The sequence below is a fragment of the Manacus candei genome, unplaced genomic scaffold, assembly GCF_025592945.1.
Source record: "Manacus candei isolate 608988 ecotype Guabito, Panama unplaced genomic scaffold, ASM2559294v1 h1tg000031l, whole genome shotgun sequence".
Lineage (NCBI taxonomy): Eukaryota > Metazoa > Chordata > Aves > Passeriformes > Pipridae > Manacus > Manacus candei.
In genome coordinates this window covers 493,530-520,048 of record NW_026138079.1, presented here as the reverse complement: position 1 = coordinate 520,048, position 26,519 = coordinate 493,530, and the positions used below count along the sequence as shown (strand labels likewise).

General features: G+C 55.6%; 2 protein-coding genes across 3 annotated transcripts; both read left to right on the top strand.

The window, feature by feature from the left end:
- The first annotated feature begins 11,328 nt into the window (after positions 1 to 11,328).
- LOC127472676 (olfactory receptor 51E2-like) lies at positions 11,329 to 22,063 on the top strand. The gene is made up of 2 exons (XM_051791257.1): positions 11,329 to 11,451; positions 21,072 to 22,063. The coding sequence occupies exon 2, from the start codon at positions 21,113 to 21,115 to the stop codon at positions 22,061 to 22,063; it is 951 nt and encodes a 316-aa protein (XP_051647217.1). The 5' UTR covers positions 11,329 to 11,451; positions 21,072 to 21,112.
- Positions 11,332 to 16,748, top strand: LOC127472674 (olfactory receptor 51G2-like). 2 transcript variants are annotated; one of them, XM_051791254.1, is made up of 2 exons: positions 11,332 to 11,451; positions 15,018 to 16,657. In XM_051791254.1, the coding sequence occupies exon 2, from the start codon at positions 15,046 to 15,048 to the stop codon at positions 16,018 to 16,020; it is 975 nt and encodes a 324-aa protein (XP_051647214.1). In that variant the 5' UTR covers positions 11,332 to 11,451; positions 15,018 to 15,045; the 3' UTR covers positions 16,021 to 16,657. The 2 variants fall into 2 exon arrangements, with proteins under 2 accessions (XP_051647214.1, XP_051647215.1); XM_051791255.1 differs by lacking the exon at positions 11,332 to 11,451 and adding an exon at positions 14,276 to 14,358 and having other exon boundaries at positions 15,018 to 16,748.
- Positions 22,064 to 26,519: the final 4,456 nt, after the last annotated feature.

The window sequence follows — 26,519 nt, the reverse complement described above, 5'->3', positions numbered from 1 at the left end:
GCAGCTGCTGGTTCCTGCTCCAGGGAGAAGCAGCGGCTTCCAGGGGCTCAGACAGAGACCTGGAATGTGCTGGGGAGTTTTCTGACAGCCTCAGGCAGGTGAAACATCACCCTCAGTGCTGTGCCCAGTTCTGGGCCTCACAACAGGAGAGACATTGAGGGGCTGGAGCGTGTCCAGGGAAGGGAATGGAGCTGGGGAAGGGAATGGAGCTGGGGAAGGGGCTGCCCAGGGAGGTTTGGAGTGCCCACCCTGGAGGTGTCCCAGGAAGGCCTGGCCGTGGCACTCAGTGCTCTGGGCTGGGGGACAAGGTGGGGATGGGGCACAGGGGGGATCCATGGGCTGGGAGGGCTTTTCCAGCCTCAGAGACTTTGGGATTCTGGGATTCAGTTTCTGGGTCTTATCTGAGCCTCTGAATGTCTTCCTTCCCATTTAACCTTCTTGGCAGCTGTGCAGCACAAAATGCATTTTCCTTCCATCAGGGAGGGTTTGGTTAATTGACCTGCAGGTTTAGCTGATAAAGCTCCCTCCTAAAACATCACACACTTTGCCAAACTGGAACAAAAGGGGAAGAAATCAATACAGAGTCACACATAATGGGGCTGCTTCTCATCTCCCGGGGAGATGTTCTCTCTCGTGGTCTGACCATTTGGTTCAGCACAAACATTGACTTTTCCTGCCTCCATCTCCCTCCCCCTGCCCCCTCCCTTCCCTCTCCTGCCCAGCTGCTTCAGCCCTGCAGGGACCTGCAGGGCCAAGGCTGCTCCAGCTGCTGCCCCATTCCCAGGGTGACCTCCAGGTGTCCTTCCCACCTCTCCTCATTCCACAGGGAGGAGCACCCTGGCCCCAACCTGTCCTCCTGCCTGTGCTGCTGAGAAGTTTTTGGGCACCTCCGAAGAGCTGAGCACCAGATCTCCTGAAAACTCTGGGTATTTAAAGGGGACTGCAACCAGGGCAGACACTGAATGTCCCACTGTTTTCTCCTCATTTTCTGCTGCTGTGCCCAGTCCTGCCAGTGATCCTGGGGCTGGTCCACTGTGGCTTTTCCTTTGTTAAGCATAGAATCATAGAGTGCTTTGGGTTGAAAGGGACCTTCAAGCTCACCCAGTCCCACCCCCTGCCAGGGGCAGGGACACCTTCCACCAGCCCAGGTTGCTCCAAGCCCTGTCCAACCTGGCCTTGGACACTTCCAGGGATCCAGGGGCAGCCACAGCTTCTCTGGGCAACCTGGGCCAGGGCCTCCCCACCCTCACAAGGAAGAATTCCTTCCCACACATCTATTTAGAAATTAAGAAGAAATTATGTAATGTCTTCCTAACATCTAACGGATGGGCTGGTCCTGCACCAGGGCAGCTGCACAGGGTTTTTTGGCTCCTGGGAGTCTCTCCTCCCCACGCTGTGGCAGGTGGGGTGTCTCACAGCAGGGCTTTTATTCCAAGGCACTGTTATTTCCAGGCCCTCGGACCGTCGGTGTGTGAGATGTCCCTTCCAACGTGTGTGAGATGTCTCCTTCCAACATGTGTGTGAGATGTCTCCTTCCAACGTGTGTGAGATGTCCCCTTCCAACGTGTGTGGATGTCCCCTTCCAACATGTGTGAGATGTCCCCTTCCAACATGTGTGAGATGTCCCCTTCCAACGTGTGTGAGATGTCCCCTTCCAATGTGTGTGAGATGTCCCCTTCCAACATGTGTGTGAGATGTCCCCTTCCAACATGTGTGAGATGTCCCCTTCCAACATGTGTGAGATGTCTCCTTCCAACGTGTGTGAGATGTCCCTTCCAAAGTGTGTGAGATGTCCCTTTCCAACATGTGTGAGATGTCCCCTTCCAATGTGTGTGAGATGTCCCCTTCCAATGTGTGTGAGATGTCCCCTTCCAACAGGACTGGCCCCAGCCCCCTGACCTGCCTCCTCGGGGTGTGCTGATGAGCACTCCTGGGTGGCACTGCCCCTGTGCTGCCCGTGCCTGCTGATGGTGCTGGGGCACTGCTCCCTGCCCCGGGCCCTCCGGACACAGCGGGGACTCCACACGGCCGCGGCTCCCTGCTGCCCTGCTGGCCTGGCACACCCGGGCTGGCCCAGCCCTGCTGGCTGTGCTGGGCCTGTCCTGCTCCTGCTCCGAGCCGTGCCTCCAGGCCTGCCTGGCCCGGGGGTTCTTCAGCCACACCTTCTGGGCCATCAGCCCAGGGGTCCTGCTGGCCACGGCCTTTGACCAGTGCGGCTCCATGCGTGGCTCCGCTGGGCAGGGGGCGGTGCTGGCTGTGCCCATGCCCGTGGTGCTGGCTGTGCTGCCATGCCCTGTGCTCGTGGTGCTGGCTGTGCCCATGCCCGTGGTGCTGGCTGTGCCCTGTGCCCTGTGCCCATGGTGCTGGCTGTGCCCTGTGCCCATGGTGCTGGCTGTGCCCTGTGCCCCATGGTGCTGGCTGTGCCCCATGCCCTGTGCTTGTGGTGCTGGCTGTGCCCCATGCCCGTGGTGCTGGCTGTGTCCTGTGCCATGTGCTTGTGGTGCTGGCTGTGCTCCATGCCCGTGGTGCTGGCTGTGCCCCGTGCCCTGTGCTCATGGTACTGGCCATGCCACTGTGCCCATGGTGCTGGCTGTGCCCCGTGCCCCGTGCCCGTGGTGCTGGCTGTGCCCTGTGCCCGTGGTGCTGGCTGTGCCCTGTGCCCTGTGCCCCATGTCCGTGGTGCTGGCTGTGCTGCCATGCCCATGGTACTGGCTGTGCCCTGTGCCCTGTGCCCATGGTGCTGGCTGTGCCCCGTGCCCCGTGCCCGTGGTGCTGGCTGTGCCCTGTGCCCTGTGCCCCATGTCCGTGGTGCTGGCTGTGCTGCCATGCCCATGGTACTGGCTGTGCCCTGTGCCCTGTGCCCATGGTGCTGGCTGTGCCCCGTGCCCCATGCCCATGGTGCTGCCCGTGCTGCCCTCCCTCACGAGATGCCCTCTGCAGGTTCCGAGTCCCGTCGCACTCGTTCTGCCCCCCTGGGCCGTGCCAAGGCCGTGTGCAGGGATGCCCACCTGGGTCTGCTCACCCAGGGCTGCACTCCACAGCCATCCTGCTGTCCGTGGCCATCCTGCTGTGCCACAGCTGATCCTCAGCTCCGTGTCCCAGGAAGCACAAGCCAAAGCCTTCAGCGCCTGCTTCTCCCACCTCTGTGCCGTCCTCATCCTCTGCATCCCACTCAGCAGCCTGTCCATCCTGCACAGGTGCCCCTCACCCCACGCTCCTGGTCCCACCTGTCCTGAACCCACCCACGCACAGCTGGAAAACCAAGCAGATCCAGAGGTGGATCCACATCCTGCTCTGCCAGAGAGGGACCCAGCAGCAGGTCTAGTCCCAGAGGGGAAATGTCCCAAGGCCAATCTCTTCCTTCTATTCCTCTCCAGACTGGTTGCTTATGGCAATATCCTCTCCTGGAGAGAATCCCTCATGTTCCTTCACATCCCAGGAGAACCCTGTCACCTCTCTGCAGCACAGCTCCCCTCCTCTCCATGGAGGGGTGGATTTTGGCCATCCACATTATCCCACCTCCCATTCTGGGATGCCCCACTCTCCGAAGGGCTGTGAGAGGGCAGAGCTGGTGTGACCATGTGGTGAAGCTGCCTCCTTGAAGGTCGGGGAGACAAGGCTGCTGGGGGCAGGTTTTCATCTGGGAAATCACTGCTAAGAAGGATTTAGTCTCTGCAGAAGTACAGACAGTGTTACTAGACTTGTGATTTTATTGACAATATCCCTGTTTGGTCCAGGACATGAAACTGTCAGTTCCCAGAGCTGTGTGACCATATGAGACCCCTCAGCTTTCACTGTATGATGGAGACAGAAAGCCTTTAGGCCCTGGAAGGGACTCTCAGCTCTCCCTGGAGCCTTCTCTTCTCCAGGTGAACCCCCCCAGCTCTCCCAGTCTGGCTCCAGAGCAGAGGGGCTCCAGCACTTGGAGCATCTCCGTGGCCTCTGGACTGGCTCCAGCAGCTCCATGTCCTTGTGCTGGAGGCCCCAGAGCCAGACACAGCATTCCATGTGAGGTCTCCTGGGAGCAGAGCCCAGGCTGTAGGGGTGAGCCCAGGACACGGTTGGGTCATGCCATGTGCTCCTTGATGCTCACATGAACTCCCCATCCCTGCAGCCGCCCCAAACCTGGCTGGGCTCCGGCTGCTCCCAGCGATTCACCCCCTTCCTTTAATCATTGACAGCACCACGTGTCTTCCCGACATTCCCTGTTTGCTTTTCTCTGTTTAACTTTCCACTGACGGTGCCCAAGGCAATAATGTACAGAGCAATTTTTCTCCCAGTGCTTTCCAGCTGTCCATCCTTTCCCTGACCCGCGTTTCCCATCACACATCTCCCCTGTGCCAGCAAACAGGGCGAGTTGTCACCTTCTACTCCACACCGGGGTGAGTTCAGGAGCTCCAAGGATGCTCCCAGGGCTGGAGCCCCTCTGCTCTGGAGCCAGGCTGGGAGAGCTGGGGGTGCTCACCTGGAGAAGAGAAGGAGAGACCTCAGAGCCCTTTCCAGGGCCTAAATGGGCTCCAGGAGAGCTGGAGAGGGACTGGGGACAAGGGATGGAGGGACAGGACAAGAGGGAATGGTTTCCCAGTGCCAGAGGGCAGGGATAGATGGGATATTGGGGAGGAATTCCTGGCTGGGAGGGTGGGGAGGCCCTGGCCCAGGTTGCCCAGAGAAGCTGTGGCTGCCCCTGGATCCCTGGAAGTGTCCAAGGCCAGGTTGGACAGGGCTTGGAGCACCCTGGGCTGGTGGAAGGTGTCCCTGCCCATGGAAGGAATATGGAACTGGATGATCTTTAAGCTCCCTTCCAACCCAAATCCTTCAACAGTGCTGATGAACGAAGGATGTCCAGACACTGCCTCACTTCTTATTCTGATCAACCCTTGTGTTTTGTACCAATCCCACATTTCAGTCACGTGTGTGACATTCCTTTGGAATCAGCTGACCCCACACAGCCCTCCCAGGGGATTCAGCTGGTTTGTGTTAATGGATTTGAAAGAGTTTTTCTTCCCAGAAAGGGAGAAGTCTCTCTGCAGCAGCACCAGCACAACTTCCTTATTGGTAAAACATCATCTGCTCTGCAGGAGAGGCAGAATGGGCCCTGAGAAGTGAAAGGGGTTTGCAGACAGCTCTGAAATGCAGTCGGATCCGGGACACTCCCATGAATTCTACTGAGATGGTTTTCCTATTTTATTGTTTTCAGTAGCACCCCCCCAGCTCCTCTGCTTCTTCACCCTGGGATTTCACCCTCCTGGAAAATCCTGGGAACTTTCTTGTAAACTAACATGAGTGGGGGGACCCTGGGGTGGTCACACAGTCGTTGGGAAAGTTTGTTCTATCTTTGGAACTGGACATGGACTCATGTTCTGACCTAGTTTAAGAACACAAAATCCTCTGTTTACGCCTCCATATCCACATCCCCAGACAGAGCAGCCTCTGGATAAACAGATTCCATGGGTTAATCTCAGCCTTGAGAGTGCAGCAGGTCATGGGTGAGGCCGGGAGGAATTGGATGGCTTGAGTGGGACACCATAGAGGGATATGGGGCTTTTCAAATTACGGGGGAAAACTCCAAAAATGCAGCTTCTGTGTTCCAACAGGTCCAGCTCTGCAGTGAGTGTCCCAAATCTGGGGCTGCTCGTGGGGTCCAATCTCTGCCGTGGCAGTTGGGGGTGGTGGGTTGGTGGGGCCGTGCAGCTGTGGAGCACATCTGCTCTAGGGAGAGCTGAGCTGCTCTGGCACTTCAAACGTGGAAACTCCAACCCAAATCCTCCCCCCAGAACCACATCCTACACCACAAACACCTCAGCTTAGGTTTCACCTGGAGGGTGGGACCCACAGGAGGTGTTTGTAGCTCTGTAGGTCAGGAATAAACCCTCAGCTTTTGCCCCGGGCAGCTGTGCCAGGGTTGGACAGCCCTTTCCATGGTGAAATGTTCCCAATGTCCAGCCTGAGCCTCCCCTGGCACAGCTGGAGGCCATTCCCCCTTGTCCTGTCCCTTGTTCCCTGGGAGCAGAGCCCGACCCCCCCCCGGCTCCCCCCTCCTGTCAGGGGGTTGCAGAGCCAGAAGGTCCCCCCTGAAAGGAACAACTGGTCTGTGATACAAACACAAACAGCATCTGGGCATGAGCAGCACAGGGTTCTGAGTTCACTCAGCGTCACAGTTACTCATATATCCATTATGAATTCCCCTGGATCCCTCTCCTGTCCCTTCTGGAAGCAGAGCTGTCTGATAACATTTTGCCAGATTGAATTTCCACCCATTCGGTGACATCCCAGTGATTTATTTTGAAGAAGTCATCGCAGAATTGTAGCGTAACGTTGTTACTGCCTCTCCCCACAGCTCTGCTCTCATCTCCTCGCACTGTTACTGAGATGCCTGGTGCAATATTTTCCCAAAATCCAGTTATAGGGGAGTGGCAAAGGCGAATGCACACATTTGGCCTTATCAGAATGAAACTACTTCAATCTGCAGGACATAAAATCTGTTAAGAGATCAAACCCCAAAGTCTTTTCAAAATTATGTCCCTGGAGGTGTCTGGTTGGACAGGGCAACCTGTACTGGAACAACCTGGTCTGGTGGAAAGTGTCTCTGCCCATGGCAGAGGGTGGAACTGGGGGAGCTTTAAGGTCCCTCCCAACCCCACCCACTCGGTTATCCTGTGATTCTGTGACCCTGCATTCTGGAATTTCAATCTCTTTAAACCTTGAGGAACAAGGTGAAGGCACACGTGAAATTCCTGGGGCTTGTGTGCACCACGACCCAGCCACCTCGATCCAGACCTGGCCAGGCAACCTGGACACTCACATTAATTAATTGGCACCATTCCTACTCTTTCTAGGAAGGAAATCCTCCTGCAGAGCAAACCATGGCTGTCCCTGTCCCCAGCAAGCCCCTGGATCCGTCTGATCCCATTTTGGGCACCTGGGGATGCACAGAAAATCCAAGTGTGCTTTTCAGCCACAATTTTGGTTGGTTTTGGCAGAACTGTGGTCCCTCCACAGCCAGTGCTGTGTCCTCTCCTCTCCTGGCCACTCCTGGAGAGCTGTGCTGTGGATGGTGAGCTCCAGGAGGTAGGAAGTGGGACTGGGAGGAATTCCCTCAGGAATGACACTTGTCCAAGGGGTGCTGCACACAGAGCTGGGTTTGGGGATTGGGCACTGCCCTCCTGGAGATCACACACCTGCAGGAGTTCCACAGCTTTGCCTCGACTTTGCTTCCCTATCAGGGAAAATTTATTGCACCCCAGTTGTTATTTAGAATCACAGAACCACAGAATTCCCAGGTTGGAAGGGACCCACAAGGCTCATCCAGTCCAAGCCCTGGCCCTGCCCAGGACACCCCAACACTCCCCCCTGTCCCTCAGAGGATCATCCAAACCCTCCTGGAGCTCTGGCAGCCTTGGGGCCGTGCCCACTGCCCTGGGGAGCCTGGGCAGTGCCCACCACCCTCTGGGGGAAGAACCTTGTCCTGAGATCCGCCCTGAGCCTGCCCTGTCCCAGCTCCAGCCCTTCCCTGGCTCCTGTCCCTGCTCCCAGAGGTCGGAGCTGCCCCTCGGGAGGAGCTGCAGCCCCCGCTGAGCTCTGCCCTGGGGCTCCTCTGCTCCAGCTGCACCAGCCAAGTGCCCTCAGCTGCTCCTCAAGGGCCCCTCCAGACCCTTCCCCATCCCCCTGTCCCTCCTGTGGGTGCTCTCTGGGAGCTTTAGATCTATTTTATATACAGCCTCCAGCCAACCCCACCCTGCCTGGGGAGGTTTGGGATGTGCTGCACATGATGCTGCTCTGAGTTTGTGTTCAGCAAATCACCTGCAGGTCGTGCTGACCAACACTCCCCTCCCTCACTGCTGCCTCGGAGTCGCCTCTGCCGGCTCTGCTTAATGTGGGAAAACAAAACTCTGTTTGCAGGTTGCTCTGGGGCTGTTTGATTTTCCACCCCTCGCGCTAAAAGCAGAGTCTGCTGCCCCTGCAGCCTCAGTCCCTGTCCCCCCTGCATCCCTGCAGCCCCACCGCGTTATTTCCTCTGTTCCAGGTCAGGCACTCGGTGTCAGTGTTTGCCCTCGGGGCTCTCCCCTCGCTGTCAGTGTTTTTGCCCTCGGGGCTCTCCCCTCGGTGCCAGTGTTTGCCCTCGGGGCTCTCCCCTCGCTGTCAGTGTTTTTGCCCTCGGGGCTCTCCCCTCGGTGTCAGTGTTTGCCCTCGGGGCTCTCCCCTCGGTGTCAGTGTTTGCCCTCGGGGCTCTCCCCTCGGTGCCAGTGTTTGCCCTCGGGGCTCTCCCCTCGCTGTCAGTGTTTTTGCCCTCGGGGCTCTCCCCTCGGTGTCAGTGTTTGCCCTCGGGGCTCTCCCCTCGGTGTCAGTGTTTTTGCCCTCGGGGCTCTCCCCTCGCTGTCAGTGTTTGCCCTCGGGGCTCTCCCCTCGGTGTCAGTGTTTGCCCTCGGGGCTCTCCCCTCGGCAGGACGGGGTCGGTGCCGCAGCTCTCCCGGACCCGCTGGGGCAGCGCAGGAGATGGGCTGACCCCACTTGGCTTTACCCGAGGTTTTGGCATCATTTCAGTCACAGACACGGTTTCTCTGCTCAAACAGCCCCGCTGGCTGAGCAGGTGAAGGAGGCCAGGCTGGAGCGGGACCTGGCTCATGAGGTGGTCAATCAGAGAATCCCAGAATCACTGGGGTTGGAAAAGCCCTCCCAGATCATCAAACCCAACCTGTGACCGATCCCCACCTTGTCAACCAGTCAGTCTCAGTAGTCCTGGAAGTCTTTTCCAAGACCAATGATTCCGTGATTCTATGACCAAGCCCCCCCCCTTTCCTTTCCCTCCTCGCCATCCCTTCCCACACTCCTGTCAGCTCTGACCCACTGAACTCTGCCCTGGAGAGTCAACATGATTAGGACTGGCTTAGCCTCAAACTATAAACATTTCCAGCACAGACTTCTGGGTGCCCAGTGGTGGCTGTGCCCCCCTCAGCTGGGCTGCTGGGAAAGCTCTTCTTATTTTTTGTAAAGATGGGAAAATAGATGAGCAGCTCCTCACAGCCCTCCCCACACACAGCAGTGCCCACATGTCTGGAAAAAGGGATTAAGAAGAAACCCAGCTGGGGGGGTTGCTGGGAGCACAGGGCCGAGACATCCCTGAGAAAAGCTGGGGGTGGGAGAGCCTGGAGGCACAAACCAGGGAACTGCAGGATTTGGAGCATATCTGAAATGATCTCACACTGTGCAACAGGTGTGGGGTTATTCAAGCAAGTTGTGGCTGCCCCTGGATCCCTGGAAGTGTCCAAGGCCGGGCTGGACGGGGCTTGGAGCAACCTGGGCTGGTGGAAGGTGTCCCTGCCCGTGGCAGGGGTGGCACTGGATGGGCTTTGAGGTCCCTCCCAACCCAAACCAGTCTGGGATTTTGTTCCACTAGAGCAAACTAAAGGTCCCTCCATCCTGCCATCCTGCCTCAGAAGAATTAATGAGCCTCAAAGGGGGGCCCCTGTTCCTCAAAGGGGCATTAATAATGGTTATTAGTGGCCATTTAGGAAGGTAATTTACTGTTTATCATTCCCTTGGCACGTGTCCCAGCATCTGGCAATCAATCCAGAGGCTTCTTGAGCAGGAGGCAGCACCTCAGCTATCATGTTTCATAGAAATCAATGAATTTCTGACCTCTGGACTTGACTAATCCTTTTTTCTATATACTTTGGGCTCCCACAACACCCAGCGGTGATGAGTCCCAAAACTCCATTATAAGATCATTAAAACCAGTACATTTTTACTTGTTTAAAATCATAGAATGATTCGGGTTGGAAGTGACCTTAAATACATATTTATAAATATCCTTAAATATATCTTTAATCTGCCTGATGTTTTCAGGGTGTGTTCTCCCCTTCCTGGTTCAGATAGTGTGAGTACAGAGGAATAATGATTCCATACGGATCATCTCCTCCCTGTCTATTATCTTACAGACCTTTCCTGGATTGCCTCATTGGCTCTGCTCGGCGCTGAAAAGTCTTCTTGTGATAATCTCTAATTTTACAGGAGCTTCCTTGGAGTTGTCAAGCTGTTGGACTGGACTGTTGTGGGTTCCTTCCAACCAAATTTTTTCCCCTTTCCCCTTTCCCTTTCCTTTTCCCTTTCCCTTTCCCTTTCTCTTTCCTATTTTCCTTTCCTTTCCTTTCCTTTCCTTTCCTTTCCTTTCCTTTCCTTTCCTTTCCTTTCCTTTCCTTTCCTTTCCTTTCCTTTCCTTTCCTTTCCTTTCCTTTCCTTTCCTTTCCTTTCCTTTCCTTTCCTTTCCTTTCCTTTCCCTTTCCCTTTCCCTTTCCCTTTCCCTTTCCCTTTCCCTTCTCTCTCAAACTCCCTCAGAGGAGCCAGGGAGGAATCAGGCTCTGCTGCCAGGGAACAAGGGACAGGAGGAGAGGGAACGGCCTCCAGCTGTGCCAGGGGAGGCTCAGGTTGGACAGGAGGAGGAATTTCCTGCTGGAAAGGGTGGTCAGGCCTTGTCAGGGGCTGCCCAGGGAGGTTTGGAGTGCCCAGCCCTGGAGGTGTCCCAGGAAGGCCTGGCCGTGGCACTCAGTGCTCTGGGCTGGGGACAAGGTGGGGATGGGGCACAGGGGGATCCATGGGCTGGGAGGGCTTTTCCAGCCCCAGGGATCCTGGGACTGTGTGAATTTACAGGTGAACACGGAGGGCAGTGCCCCAGCACAGAAGGCTTTACAAGTGCAGAAGTGCCTCTGAGGGCCAGAGGCTGCATTTTCTCTTCTTCACAAACCCATTTGCTCTCCTGGCTCAGGCACAGAAATGGGGGTTAAAGGCAGTTTCCCCCCAGAGCTGAGGTGGCAAAGATAAGCCTTGCCAGGAGACACCCACGCAGTGAGGGACACCCGCTCCCGGGGCTGTGTTTGCCTTTGTACCATCCAGTTTGGCTTTATTGTGCAACACGTTATGGTTTTAATTAAACATTCCGCGTCTCACCGGTCAGGCGGGGATAGCCAGAGCTTCCCCTCTGTCATTCCCTCGGAGCGGGGCTGCAAACGCTCCTCTCACGAACTTTATGGTTATCTCCTCCGGGGATTTATTCCCCCAATAAAAACGACGTGCGTTGCCAGCACGGTGGCTGCAGCCGTGCCAGCCATAAATCACAGGGGCCGTGTCGCCCAATAAAGTACCGGGAGACGATCCTGCCCGCTGGGAGAGCATCACAGCCGGGAGGGATGAGTCCGAGTCCCGTCCCTCGCAGCCGGGAGGGATGAGTCCGAGTCCCGTCCCTCACAGCCGGGAGGGATGAGTCCGAGTCCCGTCCCTCGCAGCCTGGAGGGATCGGTCCCGTCCCTCGCCGTCCCAGCGCCGCGCTCGGCCCGGCCCATTGGCCCGGGGGTGTTATAAGCGCTGCCCTCCCGGCCGGGGCCGGGGATTCGGGTCCTGCCTCAGCATCGCGCCGGGGCCGCGCTGCCCGTGCCGGCCCAGAGCCCCCGGACCCCCTCGGTGAGTGCCACGGGCGGGCAGCGCTGCCCGTCCCTCCGCGGCTCGGGGGGCACCGGCTCGGGGGGCACCGGCTCGGGGGGGGTGTGTGGCCGGGGTGCCGCTCGGCAGGTCCGAGGGACCCTCCGGGAGGGATGTGCGGGGCCGGGCGGGTGGACGGAACCTCGTCGGGGCGGGTCGGGCCGAGCGGTGCCGAGGGCTCTGTGCTGAGCCCCCCTGCTCTGCCAGCCTCGGGCGGTGGGAACGGCACGGCCCTGCCCTCGCCTCTGAAGCCGACAGGAATCGGGCTCCGTGGGTGTCGCGTCCCCAGAGCCCCTTTGCCGAGCCCTCGCTCGTTGCTTGAGTTGGCAGCGGTGCCGTTGTGAAAATAGCAACGGCTCCTCTTGGGAAAGGAGCAGATTTCTGAGTCCCATCCTCCCCGGTCCCGGCTCCCAAGGCTCTGCTCCTGCCTACGCTGACAAGAACCCTTAAAGCACCAGTGCTTTGAGTTACTGGTGAAAATCAGGGCCGGGGACAGGCAGGAAATCAGGAGGTGGCTTTTGAGGGCTGGAAAAGCAGGGACAGCTCCATGTCCTTCATGAAGCTTCTGCCTTGGTGCCTGACCCCTTCCCCCGGGCAGGCTGGGGTGGTCCTGGGGAGCAGCAACACCTCGGGCACTGAGCAGGGGCACAGCCCCCTCTCTGTGGCAGGATGCCACAGTCACCTCCCAGGGGCTGCCAGGAATCTTTCACTTGATATCCTCCAGGAACTGGAGGTTTGCTTCCTCCTCAGGGCTTGGCTGCAGTGAGGAAGGTGCAATTGCCACCCCATGATAGTCTGCTGGGAGATCTTTTCTGACCTAACTGGTTGTCACTGTGTGACTCTGTAAGAGATGTGTGTCCCATGGGTTGTGCTGTGTTATCTATACACATGTAACTGTACACACACATGAACGAGCATGTGTGGCTGTTTATCTTTCTTACAGTTATATGTGTATATATTTATCTATAGCATTTATAGACACACATAAAGCGTGGAGGGGTAAAACCACCTTGGAGTGGGATCCATGTTGGAGCACATAACAAACCAGAGCAGTTCAGAGAGGAGCAGAGTGAATAAATCCTATTTCGGGGTAACTTCTGTAGCGTGGTGGAGTTGCTGGTGTCTGACAAAGTCAGGTTCAAGTGGGGGTTTTCTTGTAGGAGGAGCCTCCCCTACAGACCCAGGGAGTTCTCACCGGTCCTTTCTTTCCCACTGTACTCCAACAGCATCTCCCCTTTATCCGCCTCCGTATTCCTGGAAAACTGTTGCATCTCAGTGTCTTTGAGAGCTCTGGACCCCTGCCAGAAGCTGCTCTTGGAGCTGCTCTTGGGATCAGTCAGGCAGACACACAGGCCTGGAGTTTTTTTGAATTTCTTAGGTTTTTAACCCAGCCCCCAGATGAGCCTGAACTGCAGGAGTTGGCAGGTTGATGTCACTGCTCAGATCACGGAATCATGGAATGGTTGGGTTGGAGGGACCTCAAAGCCCATCCAGTTCCACCCACCCACGTCTGAGCCACCCCCAAGGCTCTCCTGAAGAAGGGCTGTGATTGTGCCCTCAGCTCCTGGCACAGAAGGGCTGCAGGTCAAGGTGATTCCTGATACCAAGGAGTGTCTTTGCCCTGCCTGGAGGAAAGTAAATGACTTAGGATTTTCCCCAGTTCCCATAATTTACATGTTGCTTTTGCCCTGGAGCAGGAAGACGTTTGTCCTTGCTAAGCTTTGGGATTTATTGTCACGTTAGACTCTCAAACTGAGACTCTAATGAAGCAAAATCATATTAGGGCCCTAATAAATGCGTCATGGAAGAGCTGTGTGTTATTCAAAGATGAGCTGTGTTCCATTTAACCCCCTGGCTCTCAGATCAGGCCCTCTGTGACCTGCATGTTTCACATCCTACACAAGGTGCAGAAAGACTGAAGCCACAAATACTCTTTTCCTTTAATTAGCTCTTGTTTTGCACATTTGCTGCTTTCTTCCACCCACCCAGCGAGTCCTTCTGTCACTGAGGGGGCTTGGGGACCCCGACAGCCTCTCCAGCATCTCTGCTGGGCGCTTTGTCACATAAGTGTAGGAACCTGGAATGTGTGAGGCTCAGAGGTGTGCTGGATAATTCAGGTTGGAGACACTTCAGAAGATCTCTAGTCCAACATCAGCCTCCAGACAGGGCCAGCTGTGAGGTCAGACAGGGCTGTTCGTGGCTTTGACCAGTTGGGTCTTGAAAACTTCTCAGGATGGAGATGTGCAGCCTCTGGACAACCTGCTCCAGTGCTTGATGGGGAAACATTTCTCATTTTATCCAGTCTAAACCCCCCTTGTTTCAACTTATACCTGTTGTCTCTCATCCTCCTGCCATGCTCTGCTCTGAAGAGCCTGATGCAGCCTCCTTGGTGCCTCCCAGGAGGCAGGGGAAAGCTGGTGGTGAATCCCTGCACATCTTCCCTTCTCCAAGCTGAACAAGCCTTTCTCCTTGGTCTCTTACTCCAGAGCACTGCTCCAACCCCACCCATCCCAGCGGGCTCCTGCTAAACCCCCCAGAGCAGACACTGCTGGATTTCCATAAAGGCTTCACTCACCTCCTACTCTTGATCCCTGTGTAAAACCCCCACCATTTCCCACACCCCCCTGCCCTCCAATCCAGACCCAGAGACTTTCCCTGGACCCTCCCCAGGGCTCTGAACCTGCAACATCTTGTGCTTTGCCTTGTGTTTGCTTGTTAGTGATAAATTCACAGGCACCACCCAGGTGGGGTTCTGCTCATCTCTCTGCACACCACAGTAGGATTGTGAAAGGAGCAACAGCTTGGGTGTGAGAGCCACTGCAAATCCTCCTTCCCATGGGGCCCATCTTCTGAGCTGAGAGCAGGAGGGGCTGAGTGTCTGATTCTCTGGTACATTTTACATCTTGGAACCCCAGAATTATTTGGGATGGAAGGGACCTCAAAGCCCATCCAGTCTCACCCCCTGCCATGGGCAGGGACACCTTCCACCAGCCCAGGGTGCTCCAAGCCCCGTCCAACCTGGCCTTGGACACTCCCAGGGATCCAGGGGCAGCCACAGCTTCTCTGGGCAACCTGGGCCAGGGTCAAGAAATTTTGCATTTGTTTCCAAGGTTGATTCCTAAATAAGAAGTATCAGAGTTAAAATGTCACCATTTTTTTCACCCAGTTGTCATCAAAAAGAAGTCTTAGCTTAGCAGCTTGGTCTTGGCTGGGATGATCACAGAAAAGGCATTTGCACACTCAACAAAGCATCTCAAACTCTGGAATTTGGGGATGACTGTGGAGCAGTGTTGCTCACTAGGAAGGTTTTCTCTTCCATTCTGAAGTTTTTATTTTTTTTTTCAAGAAAAAATGTCCATCCATTTCCTTCATTCTAGGGTTTAATGGATAAACAGGAGTGCAGTCATATTTGACACTGTGGCAGCTGTGCCAGTGTCCAAACAGCACGTGGTGCCCGCTCAGGTTGGAGGGGAGGTGGAGGGATGTGCAGCTTCTCTATTCAGTGCAGAGTCCGACTACCTGGAGTTTGTGTTGTTGGTGTGTTTTAGGTCTAGTCCATGCAAGAGCTGAGCTGGGATGGAGCAGGACTCACGTGCCACGTGGGAGTTCAATGGCTCCTTCCATCAGCCTTCAGCTTTCCTCATGCTGGGCATCCCAGGCCTGGAAGCCCTTCACCCCTGGATCTCCATCCCTTTCTGTGCTCTCTACCTCACTGCTCTCTTGGGGAACTGCATGATCCTGTTCATCATCAGGAGGACCCAAAGCCTCCACGAGCCAATGTACTACTTCCTGTGCATGCTGGCGGTCACCGACCTGGGCCTGGCGCTGTGCACCCTGCCCACCACGCTGGGGCTCTTCTGGTTCAACCTGCGCAGCATCGGCTTCGACGCCTGCCTCGCCCAGATGTACTTCATCCACATCCTGTCCTTCATCGAGTCCTCCGTGCTCCTGGCCATGGCCTTCGACCGCTTCATTGCCATCTCCCGCCCCCTGAGACACCCCTCCATCCTGACCAAGGCCACTGTCACAAAGATAGGCCTGGCCATCGTGCTCAGGGGGATGGTCTCCCTCCTTCCCATTCCCTTCCTGCTCAAGAGACTGACCTACTGCGGGAAGACGGAGCTGTCCCACTCCTTCTGCTTCCACCCCGACATCATGAACCTGGCGTGTGCAGATATAAAGGTCAATGTCTTCTATGGCATGATCATTCTCTTGTCCACGGTGGGGATGGACTTCATCTTCATCGTGCTGTCCTACATCCTCATCATCAAAACCGTCGTCAGCCTCGCAACCAAGGAGGAGTGTCTCAAGGCCCTGAACACGTGTGTGTCCCACATCTGTGCTGTCCTGGTGTTCTTCATCCCCATGATCGGCCTCTCCATGATCCACCGCTTTGGGAGGAACGTTCCCCCTCTGGTGAACACTTTGGTGGCCTACACCTACCTCCTCATCCCCCCCGCCCTGAACCCCGTCATCTACAGCATCAAATCCAGCCACATCCGCGAGGCTCTGCTCAGGGCCCTGCGCAGGACCAGTGGGGCTGACTGGTAGCTTCCCCCACCAGCTCTGCCACAGAGTGCTGCTGGACTGGTTTCTCAGTCAGGGACAGCAGACTGATTTCTTGGTCAGAGCTGGTTCACTGCTTTCTTGGTCATAGCTACTGGACTGGCATCTTGGTCACAGCTCTTGGACTGGTGTCTTGGTCAGAGCTGCTGGACTGGTCTCTTGGTCAGAGTTCTTGGACTGGCGTCTTGGTCAGAGCTGCTGGACTGGTCTCTTGGTCAGAGCTGCTGGACTGGTCTCTTGGTCAGAGTTCTTGGACTGGTGTCTTGGTCAGAGCTGCTGGACTGGTCTCTTGGTCAGAGCTGCTGGACTGGTGTCTTGGTCAGAGCTCTTGGACTGGTTTCTCTCAGAGCTGGTGGGCTGGTTCCTTGGTGCTCCATGCACACAGCAGGTCACTGCCAGAGGAAAGAGCTGCAGATCCACTCAGATGCTGTCTCCCAACCCAGAGCTGTGACCTTCCCTGTTGTGTCCCAGCACGATGCCTTCATCCCTTCCAGCAGCCTGTGAACACCCTGAGCATTAATGGAACCCCAGTGAGAGTGAGACAATTAAAGAAACATGGGCTGCATGACTTTGTCTTTCCAAGTCATGGGGGGGAATCGAGGAACCTCTATCACATGTGAGACAAACTCGTAGCAGATAACAGGGTGTGACCTTCACTGAGAGACCCTTGCATGGGGTCATTGTCCCCTCCCCACCTGCCACAGCAGCAAACTCCACAGGACAGGGCTTGGGCCGGGAGCTGGGAGCCACCCTGGCTGTCCCAGCCCTTGGCTGTTCAGCTGGAAACATCCCCCAGGGTGCAGCTCAGTCCAGAGGCTGAGCACAGAGCAGTTCTGGCCAGGTCCTGCTCAGGGGACCTGGGCACTCTCAGCCTCCATCCATCTCTGAAGTGCTGTGTTGTGCTGCTTGGGGCAGGGGTTGAGTTAATTTAGTCACAGGGGCTGGTGTGGGGCTGTGTTTGTTTTGTGCTGAACACAGGGCTGAGAACACAGAGATGGTTTTGTCAGTGCTGAGCTCACCCAGAGCCAAGGCCTTTCCTGCCCCTGGTACAGCCCCGCTGGGGAGATGGGTGGGCTGGGGGTGTGGGAAGTTTGGAGGAAACACAGCTGGGACAGGTGGCCCCAACTGAGCCAGGGGATATTCCAGACCATAGGACAATGTGCCCAGTATGTGAAGGGTGGGGGAGAAGGAGGAAGGGGGGGACATTTGGGCTGATGCTCTTTGCCTACCCAAGTCTCTGTTACACGTGAGAGGGCCCTGCTGTCCTGGAGGAGCTGAACACCTGCTGCCCATGGAAGAGGAATTAATTCCTTGTTTTGCCTTGCTTGTGTGTGTGGCTTTTGCTTTCCCTAGTAAAGTGCCTTTATCCCAACCCACTGGTTATCCAGCTGTCCCCACTCCAGTTCTCTCCCTCACCCCACTGGTGGGGCAGTGACCAAGGGGTTGCTGGGGCTTGGCTGTTGCCTGGGGTTAAACCACAACACATGTCCATCCACAGGGATGGAAACAACTCTTTTCCATCTCTTTTGGATGTCTTTGAGGCCCTCAATCTTGCCAAGTCTAATTAATATCCCAGTCACTGTTTTGCATTAAATGTCATGTGTGTGAGCAGCATCTTCAATAAAACACATCAATTCGTTGTGAAAGGTCACAGAACTTGATGAAGCCTTTTTTGCCTAAGATATTAGGTTGGAGTTGCTTAAAATCTTCAGAATGTGCTGTAGATAAACAGGACTGTGTGAGTTAAGTGTGATTTGGGATGGGCCTGAGGGTCTGGTGGGGCTGGAAGCTCTTATTGAAATAAAGGGGACTCAAAGACATCATAGGAAGGGCTAAAACTCCTGACACAAAGGACCACGTCCTACAGCCTTCCAGCTGAGGTGTGCTGTGCTGGCTGTGCCCCTCGGAGGGATGGCAGGAGGAGAAGTCAGGGAGGGGACAGTGTGTCCCAGCAGCTGCTCTGCTGTGGGCTGGGTCTGAGCCAGATGTGCAGAGAGTTCATGGTCCTCCTGGATTGTGGCCTCCCACAGACAGAATAAAATGCCCCAAAATCATGGAACAGAGTCCCAGAATCAATGAGGCTGGAAAAGCCCCAAAATCATGGAACAGAGTCCCAGAATCACTGAGGCTGGAAAAGCCCTCCCAGCCCATGGAGTCCACCCTGTCTATGCCCGGTGCCCACCCTGTCCCCCAGCCCAGAGCACTGAGTGCCACGGCCAGTTGTAAATATTTCACTCCTCCAAATCATGGAGCTGTATTTTTGTTCATTTTAAGCCGTATTTTGTCCAGTCTTGGCCATGGTGGAAGCAATGGCCAGGGGTCACCTTGGAAGGGGAAGCAGCAGAAGGTGCTGGGACAGGACCCCACACCCAAACTGGCCTGTCTCTGCCTGACATTGGGCACTTCCCCCTCAGACCAGCCCAGATTAGTGTCTTTCTTTTCTGCTCCGTCCAAACAGTAGCTGGAATGGAGAGAAAAAATAATGCAGAAACATCTCCATTAAAAAAAACCCAGAGAGAGAGCAGGGAAGATTCCTGAGGGGAGGGTTCCCAGGCCACTGCTTGCTCTGTGTTGTGCTCATTATCTCACTGAGTGTCCCAGGGTGTTCAGTGACAGCCCCCTTAGCTCTGCCTGGCACAGCAGGTCCTCGGGGGCAGGTCCTGCTGGCACTGGGACAGCACCAAAGGGGACAACTCTGCTCCAGCATGTGCAGTGTAACCTGGAGCCTGCAGGAGTCACATAAGGGAGCGACTTCAGCAGGAAAGGGCTTTGCTGGAGGGTTGCCTGGCTTGGGCCATCCTCACACAGGGTTCTGAGAACAATGATTCAGAATACTGAGGAGATTCTGAGATTGCTCCCAGCCTGAGCAGAGTTGCAGAGTTCCTCCCTGGGTGTCTGTGCTTCCTCACTGCAGCCGTTCTCCAACACAGCCCCAGCCCCAGGAGCCTCTGCCACAGTAAGAAAACGTTTGTGGGGGACAGGGAGGGTGTGGGGGGTGTGTCAGCACATCTGTCAGCACAGCTGGAGAGCACCATGAAGCAGGAATGAGAGAGATAAAGATGGGGAAGAGGAAGGGAGAATGGGAGAACGAGGAGGAGGAGAAGAAAGAAGGAGAAAATAGGCTGAGAGAGCTGGGGGGGTTCACCTGGAGAAGAGAAGGCTCCAGGGAGACCTGAGAGCCCCTTGCAGGGCCTAAAGGGGCTCCAGGAGAGCTGGAGAGGGACTTTTGATAAGGGCCTGGAGGGACAGGACAAGGGGAAATGACTTCAAACTGTCAGAGGGCAGGGTTAGATGGGATATTGGGAAGGAATTCCTGGCTGGGAGGGTGGGGAGGCCCTGGCCCAGGTTGCCCAGAGAAGCTGTGGCTGCCCCTGGATCCCTGGAAGTGTCCAAGGCCAGGTTGGATGGGGCTTGGAGCAACCTGGACTGGTGGAAGGTGTCCTGCCCATGGCAGGGGTGGCACTGGGTGGGCTTTGAGGTCCCTCCCAACCCAACCCATTCTGTGGTTCTGTGGCAAGGTGTCAAAGGTTGGGCTTGATGATCTTGGAGGTCTTTTCCAACCTAAATGACTCTGTGACTGTGATTTACTGAGAGGAGCTGCTGTGCTGCTCTTGGATCCCCTCAGGAAAATAAACATGCATTTACTGGTGTTTTTAGAGACAGGTAATCTGCCTTTTAACAGTATATCCAGTTTTATCTCTACAGAAAGCCAGGCCCTCACAGCACCTGGTTCTCATCCCACCAGCAATCCCAAATCACGAGTCACTTCTGAAAACAGGGACACATTTGTTGATGCCAAAGAACCAGAGCCAAACTGCAGCCTCAGGGACTGTTTCAGTGCCTGTCTCACAGCCCCATTCCCTGGGAAGGCAATGGGAGGGCAGGGGTTGTCCAGTGGGACTCGGGCTGTAATTGCCCTCCAGGGCTGGCAGGTGAGTTGCCTCAGGTACCTGTTGGTGACTGGTGAGGCTCCTTGTTCTTCTTAATGCCAGGGCTGGGCTGCCAGTGCCCTCCCTGTGGGCACAGTGACAGCACCAGTCCACCCACGCCGTGAGTAAACTGGGTATAAAAAGCTACAATATGAGTCTTATTTGCTACAGATCCAAGATGGAAAAGCCCCACATCAGGGGAACAAAGCAATGCTATTTTAGGGCTTCACCACAGTAAAACCCCCACGGTTTCAAACCCCACGTCACTCATCAAATAATTGCATTAATAACCTGCAGAGCTTGTCGTAAACCCGCTTTGCATCCATGATTTACACGGATTGGGCACAAAAGGAATAACCAGAAGGCTCAGGTTATGCACTTAATCTTGTGCTGTCCCTCCAGGGCAGGGGGATGGTGGGTTTGTTCTGCCACTGGTACAGCCAGGTACCGACTTGGTGCCTGGGGATAGAAAAGCACCCAAAGCAAAGGTTTTTACAGACCTTCGTGGCCATTTCCTTTGGATCACAGCCCTTCTAGAAAATCTGCAGATACAGAACAAGGTGAACAATGTGATTATTTTCTTTTTCTACAGATATTCTGATTTTTCCATACGTGTTTTCAGGCTGAAAGTCAAATTTGTATGTGCAAAAAAAAAAGTTAAGATAGCCGATTCTGCCTGTGCCCGTGTGCAGTTCTGGGGAGGGCTGGGCCGTGGGAGGCAGCACCACCAGCTTAGCACATTTCTGACAGGGCACTGCAGCACACATGGAAGAAATCAAGCAGAACTGAAGTTTTACAGGAAACACTGAAATTCCGTTGGTTTTTTATTTTTATTTTTAATTTTTCCCTTTAAAATGAAAAGAAAACAAGTTCAGCTGAGGGGTTAATTATGTGAAATGTTGGTTTTATGCTATTCTGCCCATTAAGAGAACTCAGGCAGTTCCTGTTCGAGCTCAAATGGCAGCATTTTGTCACTGCGGGTGTTGTTGCACCCGGCCACGGTGGGGTGTGGGACTGGGAGAGGAGCTGCTCGCCCTGTGTGACCATCCCGTGGGACGCAGAGCCACGGGAAGGGTCTCTGAGGCGCTGTCTGTGTTTGCCTTGCAGGAGTGCCCGGCATAGCATGAGTGTCACCCCCGGCGTGGGCCATGCCCTTCGCCAACGGCTCTGAGCTGCGCCCGTCCTTCGTGCTGGCGGCGCTGCCGGGCCCGGAGGGGGCCCAGGCCGGGGTGGCCGCGCTGCTGTGCGGGGCCTACGCCGTGGCCGTGGCGGGGAACGGGGCGGTGCTGCTGGCGGTGCGGCTGGAGCCCGGCCTGCACGCGCCCGTGTACCTGCTCCTCTGCATGCTGGCCGCCATCGACCTGGCGCTGGCCACCTCCACCGTGCCGCGCGTCCTCGCCTTCTACTGGCTCGGCAGCCGGGAGATCGGCTTCGGCGCCTGCCTGCTGCAGATGTTCCTCATCCACGCCCTGTCGGCCGTCGAGTCCACGGTGCTGCTGGCCATGGCCGTGGACCGCTACGTGGCCATCTGCCACCCGCTGCGCCACGCCGCCGTGCTCACCAACGCCGCCGCCGCCCGCGTCGGGCTGGCCGCCGTGGCCAGGGCCGTGCTCTTCTTCCTGCCCCTGCCCCTGCTCCTGCTGCCCCTGCCCTTCTGCGGGTCCCGCGCCCTGTCCCACTCCTTCTGCCTGCACCAGGACGTGATGAACCTGGCCTGCGCCAACACCACCCCCAGCGTGGTGTACGGCCTGGCCGCCATCCTGCTGGTCATGGGGCTGGACGCCGTCCTCATCTGCCTCTCCTACCTCCTCATCCTCAAGGCTGTGCTGCGCCTGGCGGCCTGGCGGGAGCGGCTCAAGGTGTTCAGCACCTGCATCGCCCACATCTGCGTGGTCCTGGCCTTCTACGTGCCCCTCATCGGGCTGTCCGTGGTGCACAGGTTCGGGAGGGACCTGGCCCCGCTGGTCCACGTCACCATGGGGAACATCTACATCCTGGTGCCCGCCGTGCTCAACCCCATCATCTACGGGGTGAGGACCAAGCAGATTCAGAGGAGGATCTTGAGTCTGATCCGTGTCGGTGACAGAACTTCCCAGTGACCTGTGCTCCTTTTTAATTATATTCAATAAAACAGCATCATCTCAGGGAAAAAAAATAAGCAAGTTATAAATGTCAATTATAATTCCAAGCTGAAGGAAGTTTCATTTCCAAATCAAAGGTGTTTCATACCTTTGACTCCACACTGGGAATACCTAAGAAGTCATGAATTAAGTTCAAAATCTTCAGCTTTTGAATTTTTTTAATACTTCATGGGTGTTGCCAGGAAACAGAGAACCCAACAGCCTTTGCTCTCCTTGTTCTCATGACTTTCCTACCTGTAGGCCACTACAACAAAGCTCTGTTAGTACAATGAAAATCAGCAAGACTTAGGAATTATGAAGAAGGACTGAGAGCAAACTGCATTTATTTTCGTGCCACCACAGAGTCAAGGGATGGTTGAGGTTGGTGGCACCTCTGAAGTTCATCTTCTCTGAAGGTCCAACCTCCCAGATCAAGCAGGGTCAGCAGGGCAGTGGGTTACCCAGGACAGTGTCCAGACAGCTTTTGAATATCTCCAAGGATGGAGACACTGCTTCATATTTTGGGAAAGGCTAAAGAACCTGGGAAGGGATGTTGTACAGTAGGATTTTACAAAGAATCACAGAGGTGAAGGGTGATCACTTCTAGGTTTTGCCCTAATGATTTTTGTCATTTTAAAAATAAATCTGTTTCTTTGGGGTTCTTTAGAGGTGCCAGGGGTGTGTGAGCTCTGATTTGAACCCTGTGGTTTTCTCTGCCCAAGAGCACAAAGCCCTGCAGAGCAGGAGCCCTCCCAGATGACCAGAGCAGCACTGGGGGCTGTAAACCAGGTTCATCTGCAGTACAGCAGGAGGCCCACGTGCCCTTGAACCCTGATGTCTCCATCAGTGTCACAGAATCCCAGGATCCCTGGGGCTGGAAAAGCCCTCCCAGCCCATGGATCCCCCCTGTGCCCCATGCCCACCTTGTCCCCCAGCCCAGAGCACTGAGTGCCACGGCCAGGCCTTCCTGGGACACCTCCAGGGCTGGGCACTCCAAACCTCCCTGGGCAGCCCCTGCCAAGGCCTGACCACCCTTTCCAGCAGGAAATTCCTCCTCCTGTCCCACCTGAGCCTCCCCTGGCACAGCTGGAGGCCGTTCCCTCTCCTCCTGTCCCTTGTTCCCTGGCAGCAGAGCCCGACCCCCCCCGGCTCCCCCCTCCTGTCAGGGGGTTGCAGAGCCAGAAGGTCACCCCTGAGCCTCCTTTTCTCCAGGCTGAGCCCCCCCAGCTCCCTCCTAGGACTGACTCTCCAGGACACAGGACAGGTCCCAGTGCTGCTCCCAGGGGTTCCTCACTTTTCCAGGACTTCCAGAGGGCCCTGCCCAAAGTCACTGCTCTGCGTCGGGGCCCCAAGTGGCAGCAACATTTGGTGGAGTTTGGTGCAGTTTCTTCCAATTGCCAACAAACATTGAGAGTAAATTGGGTGCCCTTTTTGCAGTCTGTGCTGGTACTGCTTCAGTGTCCACAAAACACGTCTTGGTATAACCTTTTCTGCTGTATTAAACCCCATTTCATTTGAAAATAAATAGTTTTCATTTAGGTGAGTTACAAGCAGTTGCCATCTGGGACTTCGAGGCAATTTTGCCCCCTGTCATTTTTGGCATATTCTGGTTTATTAGAGCTTAGAAGGGTAAAAAAAGATGAATTCATAGAAATGAAAACAATCTGTACCTGCCTAATGTGATTTGGGAAATGTGAATGAATTTTTTGAATTCTGGGTCTAAACCCTTTTGAGGCAGCTGTGGCATTGAGAAACAGCTCCTGCTCATTCCCCATATGTTGCTTTTTTTTTTTTCCTTTTGTGCTGAGAGAAAAATTAATAAAGAAAAACGAATGAACCTCCCAGAAAATGCTGTATTGTATTTCCTACTAATTTATTTCTTGGAGAGTTAATGGAGCCTCGGAGCACGAAGGCCTGATGGATTTCTCCTGGGTACAGAGGAAAACTTGCTCTCTTCTTGTTTCCCAAACTTCAGTCGTGGAGTTTGCTGGGGAACAAAGGGAACATGGCTTCTCCCTCAGCATTTGTGTTTGCCAACAGCTGTGGCAAACACTTTCTGTCTGGAAGGTCCATTGCTGAGGCCCCAGCTCACCTCTCCTGCAGCAGAAGGAAAACCCCAACCAGAGCAGGGCCCCAGCCCGTGTCTCCTCCCTGAGCAGGGCCAGAGCAGAGCTGGGGATGGTCCAGCTTAGCTGGGCCCAGCTGGCTCCAGGAGGGCCAGGAAAGAGTCAGGGGCACCTGCAGAAGGGACTGACAAGGGAAGGGTTGGGACCAGGAGAGGGAGGGAAAGGCAGGATGGGAGCGGTGGGGGAGGACTGGGAGTCACAGGAGCCTGGAGGTGGCAATGGAAGCAAGGAGGACACACGTGGGGCTGGAGCAGTTGGAGATCTGGAGGGTATCCAGGGGGATGACCTACAGGTCCTCTCCTGTCCTGTCCTGTCCTGTCCTGTCCTGTCCTGTCCTGTCCTGTCCTCTCCTCAATAGAGCAGAGAAGGGCGAGGTTGTTGTTGTTTGGAAAGCATTAATAAGCATTAATAATTCATACTGCAGCAGTGTTAATTGCAAACCCAGTAAATAAACCCAGATTTAACCTTGAACAGCCCAGAGAAGGGAACGGAGCTGGGGAAGGGGCTGTTTCCCAGCCCTGTGAGGAGCAGCTGAGGGAGCTGGGAAGGGGCTGGAGCAGCAGGAGGGGCTGAGGGAGCTGGGGGGGCTCAGCCTGGAGAAAAGGAGGCTCAGGGGGGACCTTCTGGCTCTGCAACCCCCTGACAGGAGGGGGGAGCTGGGGGGGGTCGGGCTCTGCTGCCAGGGAACAAGGGACAGGAGGAGAGGGAACGGCCTCAGGCTGTGCCAAGGGAGGCTCAGGTGGGACAGGAGGAGGAATTTCCTGCTGGAAAGGGTGGGGAGGCCTTGGCAGGGGCTGCCCAGGGAGGTTTGGAGTGCCCAGCCCTGGAGGTGTCCCAGGAAGGCCTGGCCGTGGCACTCAGTGCTCTGGGCTGGGGGACAAGGTGGGGATGGGGCACAGGGGGGATCCATGGGCTGGGAGGGCTTTTCCAACCCCAGGGATCCTGGGATTCTGGTCTTGTGGAAGGTATCTCTGCCCATGGCAGGGGGTTGGAACTAGAGGATCTTTCAGGACCCTTCCAACCCAAACCATTCCATGATTCTTTGATCACTCTTATGTCTCCTCCAAATGAACTGCAAGAAATCAGGTACCAAACGGGACGAAGCACAGCCGTGTCTGGGAGGTCACTGGCACCAAGGGGGTTAAAAACTGCCTCCTTCTCTTTCTAATTGCACCTTAAAGAGCTGGGGAGATGCAGAGCTCCCTGTGGGATTGGTGTGGGAGGCAGAAAAACATCTCCTGATCCCTGCAGAGCAGAGTCCCTGCACTGAGACCTGCAGGAGGTGGATGAGTATTTAGGGCTGGGGCAGGAACCTGTTGCTCTGCAATAGGAGATTTGGTGCCATGGATCTTCCTGGGCAGCCTCGTGCCCATCTCCCACTGCCTTTGCCTGGGAATTGTGTTCCTTGTCCCTGTGTTCTCCATGGACAAAGGAACTTTTAAGTAGAGCAGCACCAACAGAGGCAGCTGGCAGGAAGGAGGGGGAATGCAGAAGTGAAATATCAGGAACTTCAATGAATGTTTTCAGCCACATGGAAGAAACAGGGAATGTCTCCCAGGGTGCAGGTGACTCCAAGCCCCAAGTACCTGTGAGGTTTGCTCTTCTCTGAGCTGAGAGCCCAGCTCCAGCTGGTCCTGGTGGCTGTGCTGGGACGGGCTGTGGTGGTGACAGTGACACCTCACTCTGGGTGTGGCAGGAGCAGACCCGGCTCGGCTACATCAGACCCTGAGGGAGGAAAAACCCCGCTCTGTCCTGGGACCCTGCTCAGCCCTCTGCTCCCTGCAGCTCTCCAGCAGCTCCAGGAAGGTTTCCAAAGGATCTCATCAGTCCAGGATCTTCAGGAATCTTCAGGATCTGCAGGGCTCTCCAAGGGATCCTTTCTCCCAGGTATCAGGGAAAACAAGCAGAGCAATGTGCAGGGTCTGGGGCAGCCAAAGTCTCTTTGGGGGCAGAATGGGCATCCCTGGAGCTCTGGGCTTGTGGGTGGGGTGGGGGGCTTGCCAAATACTGTGGCACTGGCTCAGCTTTTTGCTAATTGGGGGTTTCCTGACCAAGACAAGCACTTGGCACCTCAGTTCCCGTTGGAGAGCAGCACGGTGCTGGTCAAACATCCTTGGAGCTCCAGGGCCAGCACGAAGGACTCCATCTCCCCACTCCCCATGCTTCATTCCAGTTTTGATCTGGTCTCCTGGGCTGGACATCCTTTGGACACTGGAGTGTATCAGGTGTGCACCTTGGGCAGTCTTCCTGTTCACTGTGATCCAGGAGGAATCCCGTCTGCTCCAGGCCCACCCCAAGGGGAACAGGGC

Bases quoted from the DNA above. Each gene is read 5' to 3' on its own strand.
- LOC127472674 (XM_051791255.1), top strand. From the start codon at position 15,046: ATGGAGCAGGACTCACGTGCCACGTGGGAGTTCAATGGCTCCTTCCAT.
- LOC127472676 (XM_051791257.1), top strand. From the start codon at position 21,113: ATGCCCTTCGCCAACGGCTCTGAGCTGCGCCCGTCCTTCGTGCTGGCG.